The sequence below is a fragment of the Pieris rapae genome, chromosome 23, assembly GCF_905147795.1.
Source record: "Pieris rapae chromosome 23, ilPieRapa1.1, whole genome shotgun sequence".
In the NCBI taxonomy this organism is placed as follows: Eukaryota; Metazoa; Arthropoda; class Insecta; order Lepidoptera; family Pieridae; genus Pieris; species Pieris rapae.
In genome coordinates this window covers 4,710,777-4,725,296 of record NC_059531.1, presented here as the reverse complement: position 1 = coordinate 4,725,296, position 14,520 = coordinate 4,710,777, and the positions used below count along the sequence as shown (strand labels likewise).

Here is a 14,520-nt window from a genome sequence, read left to right as displayed (position 1 = left end):
ATACTTGTATTTAAAAGCCACTTAGATCTATGAACATTTAGATAAGCCAAGTAATTTTTTAAGTAGCGTTACAACCCCACTATCCCCAATTTTAAGTTAGTTATAAGTTCATGTTTTAAACGAATAAAGTGAGTTGACACCCAGCTTAAAATAAAGTGTTTCAATTATATATTTGAACATATCTACAACAAGGGTATTGTTAATAGATTTTCTCAACATAGCTACTGACATATTTTATTTTAATTTTTGGGATATGGTTAAAAAGTGTATTAAGAATATCCATACCGCAAAATCACCTACATCATGAGCACACCCCACATACACACCATCACGTACACACACTTTTACACCACCACAGAACACAACCAAATTAGGTACCACTTAGTTAAATGTATTGAATACTTTTTGTTTGTTTGTTCCCTTTTGTTAATCATTAAACCTTTTTGTAGTAAAATTTATGATGAAATCTTTGGTTATATTTTTACTGTATTTGTTTGTTATATATAATTTATGTTAGCTGTAGGATTACGAAATAAATGAATAAAGGTGTCTAAAGACACATTATCAATCCATATTTCAGTGATTATCATAACATTTCGACTTCACGCGCTGCAAACATATTTGATGGACATTCGTTAAATCATGTTGCCAACTCGATATATGGTTACCGTACACATGCGATATTAATTTTATATATATCTATAAAAGTTTGGTTCTTGATTAAACAAACTTGATGAAACAAAAAATTTTTTTATGGCTGATCTAAGAAATAATGAAGTAAGTGTTATACCACGTTAGAATCCTTATTAAATGCGCGAACTTTTAAAGCTGCTTGCCAAACTGGAGTAGTACATTTTTTTAGGACGTTCAGCTGAACTAGTGCGAAAAATTAATTTTTAAAACTTGGTACGGTATAAAATGACATTTTCCTACAAGTTGGAGTGATCGGCACAGGGTTTAGGATCATAGGTTACATAAAGCTCTATTCGGGATGACATAAGAGAAAAAAAATTGGCAAAAAGTAAATATTTGTAACAATAGGAATGAAAAAACTGCCACATGGTGTACATTTTCTGGAATAAAAGTAAAATTTCATTAACTTCAAAAATACATGACTTAATTTTTTTTTTAATTTTTCTGATAACTGGTGTGGCAGTACCTATCAGAAAATTTCGACTTGACGTCGACTTTTGGGACACCCTGTATAACCAGGCTTTGATCTTGATCGAAGACATGTGTTACCTCGTCAAAAAGTGTTGCAGAAAGTGCTTTAACATGCAGTATCGATAGAGAGAAGAGGCCTAATGTGTAAAACTCTTTTGCGATGGCAAACAATAAAACATTTTTTTATTTGCAAAAAAAACTGTATTAATGTTAAACTTAATGAAATCGTAAAATAAGTTTAATTAAAGTAAGAACGATATTATTAGACTGTAAGGCAGAACGATTTTAGCTGGGTCAGCTAGATACTTAATATCAAATGAGCTTTTTTTTTAATAACATATTTATTTATTTAGTACTCCTACAGCTAACATAAATTATATATAATTACAAACAAATATACTGAAAATATAGACAAAGATGGAATACATGATACATTTTACAACAAAAAGAGTTATAAAAGGGAACAAATAAACAAAAAGTAAAAGACCACTTAAAATGCCACTTTTGAACGTTAAATAAAATAAAAAGATGATTCTAGTTGCCCCTTCCAAAAGGTAGCATCGAAGAAGAATAGGTAAGAAACTCCACACTTGCTCTTTTAAAATAAAGTTTACAATATTTTTGTAAGCACTAGTTAAATAATTATTTGGAAGGCAATGTACTCCCAAAATAAAATTACTATACAGGTCTATTATTATATTGTTAGTATAAATGTTCTTCACATAAAGTAATTAAAAACCTAAATTATATGATAACTTTAATAAGATTATATTATTTATAATTGTATATTAATAAGATTAAATATTAACATCCTTATATAAGTATTTCACACCTCCTGTAAACTACGTGATATAATAACGAAAAGTTACAACACATGATTTCATTTTAAAGTTGGTTATCTTCTTTCTGTGCTTAACATCAAATTTACGCGGCCAATTTGCGATCCTATCTTCTCCTTACGAATGAAGACCTAAACTTAATTTATTTATGTCCTTTGGACTTCGCTACTTAGTTGTGTATGTATTAAAATGTGTTTAAAATATATACCTATATATATAATATGTAGCTGGTACATTGTAAAATTGACTTCAAAGCTGGTGTGCTACATGATTCAACAATTTAGGCCCTTAGATTTCTGTTCTGTTTCATAAACGTTTGACAATACATAAGTAGGTGATCAGCCTCTTGTGCCTGACACAAGCCGTCGATTTATTGGGTCTAAGGCTAGCTGGCTAGGTTTCTACACTATGCTTTTCTTCATAATTCGAGCGAATGTTAAATGTGCAGATAGAAATTTCTTTAGTGCACAGCCGGGGACCGACCTATCTGTGTTCACTCCATTTCTATTTCTCAATTTTTAATTATTATTACTATATAGGTTAAGAATATTGTATATACTGTATATTTATGTTATTAACAGAAATACGTTAGGGCATATTATGATATAAATTTTAATAAAACGTCGGTTGTCTGTAAAATCGGTTTACTGACGATAGTTGAACGTGACAAGGTCATAAGAAAATACTGATGGAATGGATGCATTTTTCAAAAGAATTTTTTTATTTTATTTGTTTGATAAATATTTTGCAAGGCGGCTTCATCGCATTATAAGATGTTGTCACGTCAATAAAGTTTTTTCTGTCTGACCGTCGTGTTCAGCAAAGACATCTGTGGGATCTTTCCACCGATTTTTGTCCAGCACCTAACAGTAATGACGAGTCTTTTACTTGATCGGTGCATCTGGTTGATGAAGGGCCACGTGATATTTGGCCTTCAGAGTTGCCAACCACAAACACTTGGTCTTGCTTATGTATCAATGACAATATATAATATAATGGAGGCTGTACAAAAGAAATTTTTACGCATTTTAAATTATCGGATGAATAGTGGTAGGGCTAATTACAAGGAACTTTAAAAAAAATATAAATTACCTTCTCTGAGTACTAGGCGTAATCTGATAGATTGTGTCACTGTGAGAAAAATATGCGTAAATGAAATAAGTTGTTCAGATCTTCTTGAACTCATACCATTTAATGTTCCTGCCAGGTCTCTACGCTCACATAGAACTTTTGTTTTTCAGACTCCCAGAACCAACATTGGGTTCCGCGAGCCTCTTCACAGGACGTGTTCTTCTTTAGATACTATCAAAAACATTGACCCTTTTTCGCACTCCACTACTGCTTTGTTTAAGAGTAGAATAAAGCAACTGTTAATGTCTTAACTCTATTATTATGTGTGTTGTTGTCATGTTTTATTTTTATTTTTTGTATCATATGGTTGTATAAGTGTAACCCGTTGTGGATGCATCCAGTGTGTTTGTATTGTGTTTTATTTTTGACTTTGTTTTTATTATAAGGATGTTTCTGTTTGGTTTCCGAATAAATAAATAAATAAATATACTTTTTGAAATAAAGCCCCTCATTTTTAGAACATAATGTAATTTTAATTCGATCTAATTATATCGTATATGCGTTGTACGCAATTCCACAAACGATTATTATGCCGTACTATGAACTGTTTATGCATTCCTAGTCTGGTAAACATCACACGACGATAGCCAGACAAAAAATCATCCAAATTTACCACATTATTGTTGAGTCTGTTCGATTTTTACATTATCTTCATTAGAGTGCGCAGTTATATTGAATACGGTAGGATTATAATATGCGACAGTTATTATGATCGGAGATCGCTAACTGGTTATCTTATATACAAAATTCTCGTGTCGCGGTGTTTGTGGTTAAACTCCACCGAAACGGCTTGACCGATTCTCATGAAATTTTCATCATGAAATCATGAAACAGATTTAGAAATCTGAGGCCAAGACCTAAAGAGGTTGTAGCGCCACTGATTTATTTAAAAAAAAAATTAAAAAAAAACTGTATGAAATTGACATAGTTTATATATAAAAGTTTACTATAGTAAGCCCAAGCGGGGATTTCGGGATTTACTAAAGCGCGTCAGATTAATATACAGGGGGATACCTTGTACCCGGTTAAGTACCTCCACCAAATATGAGGCCCATATATAAGGCCGCCCGTGAAGGACGGACGGAAGGAAGTACAGGATCAGACTAGTAAAAAAAAATTAATCATCAGAAATTCTCGAGCGCGTCAGATTAAGGTAGGATGAGTTAATTACACCCTAAAAAATGTATATTCCACTAACCTGACAATTTGAGAGTGACGTAAAGAAAGGGGAGGGCAGCAAAGTTGTAAAAAAAACCGTCATCTCGATATTCTCGAGCGTAGCTAAATTTTTTTTTATTTTGAAGGAAATAATTCAAGAATAATGAAAAATATTAAAACCGTCAATATTTTATATTATGTATGTGAGGTATACCTCACTGTGATATAAAATATGTGAGGGAAATAAGCTACATTTATATATCTTTTCTCACCTGACTGCAGGTAAGTATAGCAATCATAGAGATGGCTGCCTACTACATGTAACTAACATGAGAAAGTAAAAAATAAAAATAAATTAGTTATTAATTAATTAATTAATATTAATTGCAGCAGGCTTATGATGGCAGAGGTTGTTTTTATAAGTTCATGATATTGAAATCAGCTTATAAAAAATTGTTTAATCTAAATAACAGATGAGGGTATATTTTTCTAATCCCGGATCTTAGACGATGAAACTCAGCTGCAGGTATTAGTCCATCTTCTGATTATTCGGAAAGTACTAATGTTGTCAACAATCAAAAGATTTAGCTAATTTAGAAACTATTTACGTAAATATTTAATAGTTGGCAACATTCTGAGGTCGCGTGATGTTTTGATTTTAATAGATTATTTTCGATTAAGAATTTGACTGTAGGAGGATTTAGCTTTGATTTGGCACTCAAAAGAGCCGATTGGTAATGTAGTTCTCAAACAAAACATTTCGTAAAGATTAGTGGGTGCCACTCTAGTTGATCTAGGACGTTCCCGATTTGAATTTCACCTTTTTTTAATATAAGGCCGGCAACGCACTCGCGAGCCGTCTGGCATTGAGAGTGTCCATGGGCGGCGGTATCACTTAACATCAGGTGAGCCTTCTGCCCGTTTGCCCACTGTTCCATTAAAAAAAAAGTCACGCTTTTTCTCTTGAGTCTAATTACATGAATTACTGTAATATACATTGAGTTATTTTTGAAGTGAAACTTCTTTAGGCGCATGAGGCTAACATTTTTACTGATGTAACGTCACGAAGCATTTATGTCGAAAGAAAGGGAGAGAGTGAGAAAGGGAGATCGAGACAAAATACACGCCATTGGTTGATGTATTCGTTTAGAAGTTACATAGGACTTTAGTTGTCAATTCTGTCGCATATCGCCTAGTACAGTAAACGCAGATTTTTCATCCATATTAAAATTAGCACGTATACAGTATGAATATAGATATAAAAATACATGGTGTAATCATATATGTGGTCATCTAGTAGGGCTTATTTAATTTACAAAGAAGTTTCACTTCTGATATACCTATGTACTTTGTACGCACTCACTTTTTTAAAACTATTTAGCAACAAAAAACGTCGAATAGGATTATAATAATTTTCAATTAAATATTATTGCATATGTAATTTACTTCGTATCCTAATAATAATATCTACAAATCATACTACGTACTGAAAGTCTTGAGGAGTTTAGTGTGCAACCCAAGTGTACTTCAAGAACTGGGTTTCTTAGTACCTATGGTATATGTGCGACAGCGAAGGCCTAGGTTATTTGCGATACCAAAGGCATGAACCAGTCTGTTGCACAGATCCCCGTTATCCAGGACGTTGCGCCTACTAAATGCTGTCTCCGATACTATCGACATATTTGTATGTTCGCAGAAAGAATTTACAGTAGAACACATAGGTAATTGTGTTTAATATTATATATGCACTTTATTATATTTTATTAAATGATTCTCGACATTATCGTATTGATGCTGGTATGGATACTGTATGTATTCAAAAAATAATTACCTGCTTTTATTTTTGTATAATATAGATTTTGCTTTTACGACTTTGTTAACCGCGGCCGGCTATTTGTAATTGTTTCTAAGTTTATTTTAGTACTGAACAAACTTAAAAAAAACTGCATATAAGACTGCTTTTAAAATTCTTTCACGATTAGAAAGAATATCTCCAACATACACAAAACACAGTAAGCAGGGCAATATAAATGAATTGAAAACTTCAATTCATTTATCCTGTCCTGCCACCTTCTTTCGATGGTACCAACATGGCTACTTTAAGTAAAAAGTAGCCATTAAAGATTCTTTGACCGAAACGTGCGCCTGCGACCATCTCTGTTCCCGTTTTCTACTGTTGGCCACGCCCATGTGCGCTACGAATCACGTTTTTATTCCTCAAAGAAGCTAATCATTACCTCACTGTACGAGTATTGTTTGCAATCAATGCTATCTAATAATTAAAATGATTTAATAATTATTGTTGTCTGACGTAATGCCTTGTCACAAGATGTCGCGTGACGTTTGCATGCGTCACGTGTGTTTATTTTAAGGGACATGTAAATAGCATATGTCGTTCGTCACCATTTTTTGTTTAAACCAAAAAGTTACTGGGTCATCGTTATATCTAAACTATCAGTATAATTATTTTTAGTTTTAAATCAATTATATTTTATTGTATTTTAAGCCTGAAATATTTAGTATTAGTATTTTGTTATACCTACTCTAGTAAGCCGAGGGCAGACATTTCTGTGTTGAATATGTATAATCTATTACTACTAACATTATAAAGATTTGTATACGTAAGTATGTTTGTAACGAAATGGCTCAAAAAGTGAATTTTTGAATGCTACATTATCACTGATTAATATAAGCTATAATATTAATAAAATGAATAATTGTTTCAAAAAATAAATGTCCACCCGTGCGAAACCGGGATGGGCCGCTAGTAAATACAATTGGTGACTGGTCGTACTTGAATTCGTGTATACGGTGATATTAATTGTTATTACTATGTATTTGCGTGTTGTTCTCACGAGAATGTAAGTGCGTGCTCCTATATCACCATGCCTCCTGCTGATAGTGGAGTCATCAAATCAAATCATTGTTTTTAAATTATTTTATTATTCTTTACCACTCAAGATGTCATATGGAACATGGTGTAATGGTTCCAGCTCCTTACAGACAATGTGTAATAAAAACTTGGCGATTAAAAAGAGTGGTGGAGAGTTTATTGCCAGTTCTTCTCTTCCGTTCTACGCCCTTGGTGTAAGAACTGGCAGTAAATGTAAAATTATAATCATTTAATGTATATTTCTTTTTTTTTGACGTTCATAAGTGTACCATTATGTTACCTATATGAATAAATGATTTTTGATTGATTGATTTATTGAAATTATTTGCCTTAGAGTGTCAGCAACGCTTCAGCATGCTCATCCTGATTCTGAGGTCGAAGGTTCGAACCCCAGCATCAATCGTCTATAAAGACATGAGCGAGTGTCAGACACAGAAGGTTTGAAAACAGACAGAGAAAAGCACAGACATAGACGGTTGCAGTGCTCCTTTTGCCTGACAAGTCGTCTTCTATACTAATTTTCACGATATTTTCATTTTGATTATTTATATTTTGTATGTAAGATTAAATTTATTAAAGTCATTGCACGTACAGAGCTTAGCAAACGTAGGAACTCGTAAATGTTATATAATTCTATCAATATCAGATAAAATCTGTGTTTTTAAATCAGCTGAGAGCATTAGACCACCTGTTTCAAGAATAATCGTTGCGGATATTTCTGGCGCGGCATCTCCTTCGCTATAAATGACAGTACCTGCCGTGATATTCGTGCATCGTCAAATAGTTGTTTCGCTGGGATATTTCTTTTTTTTTATAGAACAGGGGGCAAACGGGCTCACCTGATGTTAAGTGATACCGCCGCCCATGGACACTCTCAATGCCACAGGGCTCGCGAGTGTGTTTCCGGCCTTTTAAGAATTGGTACGCTCTTTTCTTGAAGGACCCTAAGTCGAATTGGTTCGGATATACTTCAGTCGGATAATAAACAAAATTTTTATTTCGTCGAAAAAGGTGTGTTTCTCCAAAAGGATTATCATCTTAAATCCATTGAATAGAAGAAAAGAAAAGAGAGAAAGCTTTTGAGCTCTAGGAACAATAGAAAAGAACTTAAATTTTAAACAAATATAAGTAATGATAACTTACACAATAGCACGAATTCACAAAAATGTCATAGGAGATTTGAACGGGAAAATAGAGACATATATAGATGGCGAAGAAAAAACCATAGGATTTTTTTCCAAAAACAGAGTTACTAAAAAATTGGCTTTGCCCGGTGGACATATATATGTAAACAAAATAGATTTTTATATTACCGTGCCTGATATACGTAAGTCACTCACTGATAAACAAGAATACAAACATAAGAATATATCAAAATAGTATCGAAAGGAGTGTTCTAGGTTTGAATTTGAAAGATAGAATAAAACTAATAGTCTAAGATCCGGGATTAGAAAAATATTAATTTATTTTTAATTTTTACTTTCTCATGTTACTTACATGTAGTAACTTAAAACCGTCAATATTTGATATTATATACCTCACTGTAGTAGGCACCCATCTCTATGATTGCTATACTTACCTGCAGCCAAGTGAAAAAAGGTAAATAAATGTAGCTTATTTCCCTCACATGTTAATTAAAAAATCTAAGTACAATAATAAACGGCGTAACTTACTACAGTAACTAACATGAGAAAGTAAAAATTAAAAATAAATTATTTGTTAATTAATTAATTACTACTAATTTCAGCAGTCTTATGATGGAAGAGGTTGTTTTTATAAGTTAATGGTATTAAAATCAGCTTATAAAAAATTGTGTCATCTAAATAACAGATGATAGTATATTTTTCTAATCCCGGATCTTAGACTATAAAAGAAAAAAAGACATGTCAAAGTTTGAAATGCTATTACTTCCAGTATACGACACATTACGAGATAATACAAAGATAAATGTTTGAAACAAGCGACAGAATTGCTTACTTTATGACAAAGGAAACGAGGAAGACAAATAAAACATGGGAAGATGATATAAGTAGATTAAAGGGCACTTTAGAAAGCTAGACACCTAAAAGAGTGGTAGCTATTACATCTTGCTGATTAGTTACTAGTGTTTATAGTACATGTTTGTGCACTAGTTTATAGCTTAAGGCTATTATTATCTTATATATTTAAACGAGCAATTCTTGTATATATATATATATGTAATCGGAATCTCGGCTCCAACGATTTTAATGAAATTTAGTATACGGGGGGTTTCAGGGGCGATAAATCGATCTAGCTAGGAATCATTTCTATAAAATTTCATTTTATTCGTGTTCTATCACACTCATGATTTTTTTCTTTAAATTAATAACTTTAAAAAACCCGTTCAATTTTTTTTATTATTCTGTCGGTAAGATCGAAAAATATTATTCATATTTCATCATTTTATTCGTATGTAATTCGTACTTAAATATAATTTACAAAAAACACGATTTATAAAAATACAAAAATACCGAGCAAAGCGGTCATCCGTCCTTATTATTAATATGAAATATTGATAAAAATTAATAAAAGAGGATGGCTGTATAATTATAGTAAATGTAAAAGGATAATAATTGCAGTCCATAGACACCCATTTTATAATTCATTTCCTTAACACGTTAAGTGCTCTTTTCTCGGATCCGAGTGGAGCGGGGCCATAATAGTGCCGCCTACTCGGACCCATGCGAGCGTCCCTTTCATAGTTTAAACCATTGCTATCTCCGACTCTCGTCGGCATACAGCACGTTGGTTGACGAAAACTCGGATCAGAAATGTGTTTTTTTTAAATAATTTATTCATACCTACATATCATTTTTCAAACATTCGTAATTACTTAATTAAAATTTTCCATAAAAAGTTTTGGTTTCCGGCAATTAATTTACTCTATTGTTTAAGCATTCAATGTGTTAAATGTTTGATACTAATAACTGTATATAATTTATTTGATTTATTTGTTTTAAATATTGTTTGATGATTTGCTTTTTTAAAAGAGTACCGAGAGTTTTTTACGCCGGCTTTTTCTCTCGGCCTACACCCTCCGTCTTTGCCGATGAGTAGGGATGCCTACAGGTTCGAATTGATTGACGTGGAATAAGTGATACCTAGATGATCTTATGTTCCGAAATTGTTTTTTTTTTATAATTTTCCAGAAAAGCCTAGACGGTTAAGCTTCTCCGAGTAACGTAGGTCTTACCTTCAGGTATCTTGATAGGTGTGCCAATATTCAGCTGCTGAAGTCTCGCCAGCGCAGCCTGCTGCAACGCTCTCCTCTCCACCTCGCTGAGGGTCAGAAGGTTGGTGTCCGTCAGCCTCACGCAGCGCCCGGCGCCATCTGTCCAGCAACAGCTGCCCTGCACAACGCGTCACGTCATCAAACTGAACAGACCAACAGTACTTCTTTATTTTCTACTAGCAGACTCGGCCAAGCGTTGCTGTGGCTAAGGTTTTTGTTATATTACATAGTAGTAAATTAATCAAGGGTAACCGTAGGAGAACTTATGTGAAACGTTGGTACCACGACACGGACCTAAACTAAACTACCTTTAACTCAGCGCCATCTGTTAGAATTGTATCAAATAATAAACAAATTTTAATGGTATCGTAATTTTAGTAAGGATGCCTATTTTTTTTGAAAATGAAATATAGCCTATGTCACTCAGGAATGATGTAGCTTTCCAACAGTGAAAGAATTTTTCAAATCTGCCAAGTAGTTTCGGAGCCTATTCAATTCATACAAACAAACAAAAAATCAAACCTTTCCTCTTTATAATATTAGTATAGAATAATGATTTCTACTGAATGTTATTCGGCCTCAGAGATAGATAGATAATGAGGGTAGAGCCGTATTTTTTTTTATAGAACAGGGGGCAAACGGGCAGGAGGCTCAGCTGATGTTAAGTGATACCGCCGCCCATGGACACTCTCAATGCCACAGGGCTCGCGAGTGCGTTGCTGGCCTTTTAAGAATTGGTACGCTCTTTTCTTGAAAGACCCTAAGTCGAATTGGTTCGGAAATACTTCAGTTAATAACTGTTGTATATGTCATTATAGGGATCATTATTATTACTTTGGAGATTAAGAAAATTGTATATACTGAATATTTGACTGTTATGATTCAATTGACAGTAACTTATGAGGACTATATATACGATCGTTACTTTTTAATATAGTGATTTTGTTCTTTGATCTCGAGCGAAAGACAAGTGGGTGAGACATCCTGTCTGGACAAATTAATACTAATGTATAATGCTGTTTAGGCCGTCGCTGCGTATGTAGTAGCGAGTTTGAAACCCGATAAAAAATAGGAAATCACAGATGTATTTTATATAATATAAATATTAAAGAATGAAGTTCTAATTAATCGAAAAGCCCTGTGACACAAGTAAACATTAGACGAGAACTTTGACCACTTTGACCTCAAATATAGGACATATTTGTAATTTCGAAGCATTTTCTTACAGCTCATTTACTCTTATTTATACATATATGTGTTTTGTGAAAACCATTATTCATTTCATTTTCCTGTTTTTTTTTCTTTATTTACGAGTACCGCTGTGGCACCAATGCTGCAGAAACGTGTGTGACGGCGGTGTTGCAAAGAAAGATAATATAAGAAAAAAATTAAGAGGGCAAAAGTGCGTAGATAGCAATGGTACATACTTTGATTAATTAAATATATTCTATTAAAAAAATCGACTTTTGTTCCTCATAAAGAACGTCACTTTCATATGTAAGAACCTATTATACTTATAATTTAGAAGAATTTATTATAAATATTATATTTCGATGCAAAAAGATTATGATTTTATACTGTACTAGCAGACTCGGCCAAGCGTTGCTGTGGCTAAGGTTTTTGTTATATTACATAGTAGTAAATTAATGAAGGGAAACCGTAGGAGAACTTATGTGAAACGTTGGTACCACGACACGGACCTAAACTAAACTACCTTTAACTCAGCGCCATCTGTTAGAATTGTATCAAATAATAAACAAATGTTAATGTTATCGTAATTTTAGTAAGGATGCCTATTTTTTTTGAAAATGAAATATAGCCTATGTCACTCAGGAATGATGTAGCTTTCCAACAGTGAAAGAATTTTTCAAATCTGCCAAATAGTTTCGGAGCCTATTCAATTCATACAAACAAACAAAAAATCAAACCTTTCCTCTTTATAATATTAGTATAGAAAACTGTGGGATATTGAATTCAATACAATTTAGCATTAATCAGTATTTATTAACAAATCAAATTATAGTTTAAATGTAATAAAACTTTTGCGCACTCATTATTTTATTTTTAATCCGGGCTCATAAATTTAAAAGGCCGGCAACGCACTCGCGAGCCCTCTGGCTAGTGTCCATGGGCGGCGGTATCACTTAACATCAGATGAGCCTCTTGCACCTTTGCCCCCTGTTCTGTAAAAAAAATAAGCCTTCTATTTGGCCTTCTTTTTGGTGACGAACACCAAAAACATGCTAGATAATCGCACACAGACTGAAAGTTTATTAAATAGATTAACGGTCTTTTTCACAATGTCCGGATAAGTTCCAAATAAGCTATTTATTACTTATTGGTAGGATAAACACTATTGTTGTGTTTCACGACTGTCAGATAGCGCAGAAACCCGAAGATTCTTATTCGGAACTTTTATCTTCAGAATAATTTGTATGTTGCATAGCTATTTGGTGCTTTATCAATATGTACATTGTGAAAGAGACCATAACTCTGCTTTTGGGTATTCTAAACAACAGAAATAGAAATTTTCCACAATATTAGGTTTAAAGACATTTATTCTCATAATAGACATTAGTCACTTACATGATAACATATATTATGCTAACGTTACAATTTGAAAAAAAAAGAGAGAACTTGGTAGAACTTGGATGAACTTTCATTTCCCTAGATTGGGATGACTCAATAGATGGTCTTTTAATCTTTATTTAAATATTGCTAGGCTGCCTGCACTTTTTATATTTTGTGGAAGTCTATTATACCCCAGTACTCCCCCAACGCTCAATGTTTTTTGCCGTAATTGGTTCTATACTTAGGTAGAATTAAATTATGAGGGCGTCGTGAACTGCGTTTTTGAATTTGATTTATTTTAGTGAATGTAATGTTAGCCATTTAAAATTTTGTAGATTAATAAGCTGGTATTGTATTGAAATAATTTGTTTTGATTCATAAGTTTTGTTTCTGTGTCGATTTCTTTGTAATATTACTTTTTTATAATATTACTTAATTGAAAACAAATCAAAGTACGTTTGGCACAGTTTAGATTCGAACCGGTAAAAATTCGAGAAATCACGTGTTTATTGTGTGAATTATAAAAATCTCTTCTAGTGCTATTCCAATTATTAACATTTAAAACTATTCTACAAAGAGAAAAAGGTGATTCAGATAAAACATATTTATCTCCAACCTACGCATTATAATTTTAATCTATACTTTTTTATTCGCTCGGTGTTGCCAAAATTTAATTGAATGTCAAATACATCAAAATAATGTTAAAAGCACAATTCACGGAATTTAGTTTTTGGGTAGAGCAATTATGTGTTATTTATTTAAAATTTCATGGTATTTTTGCTCTATACAAGATTCTCTCTCTCTCAGACTCAGATTGCCCGAAAAACCCATGCAAAAACCACGTACCAGTGTACCAGTGTACCACGAGTACCAGTGGATGAAGCATTGGATAGCCTCCCAGTAGGTGGAATTAAGACCTGTTGAGGGTGGAGGAAAGGCGTTGGATGCGCGGGGGACCGGTAGCAGAAAGGAAGACCTTGTCCAGCAGTGAACGTCAACAGAACTGAAACGAATGAACCCACTACCCGATGCGTCAAATGCGTAAAAAACAAAAATCAAAACCAAAAATAATAATTTATTCATGTAGGTAACATAATGTACATTTATGGACGTCAAAAAAGAAATATTTACATTGAATGCTTCTAATTTTACATTTACTGCCAGTTCTCAAATCAAGGGCGTAGAACGGAACAGAAGAACAGACAATAAACTCTCCGCCACTATTTTTCATGGTCATTTTTTTTTTACACAACGTGTGTAAGGAACTGCAACCATTACACCAAGTTCCATATGACATACTGAGTAATAAAGAATAATAAAATAAATTAAAAACAAAGATTTGTCTTCTATCAAATACGTAGTAGAAACAACTAATATCACCGCATACCCAAATTCAAGTACGACCAGCTATATAGTAGCTCCCGTTCACGAGTATGATGCACGGCCAGCCATAGGCCCCCTCGCCATATTTTAGGGAGAGAGACAACCCAACGCATGGCCGCCGCTATATT

The 14,520-nt window shown here is 33.2% G+C and overlaps 1 protein-coding gene across 2 annotated transcripts in view; it reads right to left on the bottom strand.

Moving 5' to 3' along the window:
- Nucleotides 1-14,520, bottom strand: part of LOC110998258 (rho GTPase-activating protein 6) — a 92,523-nt gene that overhangs the window by 30,275 nt on the left and 47,728 nt on the right. For both annotated transcript variants that reach the window (XM_045633410.1, XM_045633409.1), the window contains one exon: nucleotides 10,400-10,556. In XM_045633410.1, the coding sequence (XP_045489366.1) occupies nucleotides 10,400-10,556 (157 nt within the window). The remainder of the gene's footprint in view (nucleotides 1-10,399; nucleotides 10,557-14,520) is intronic.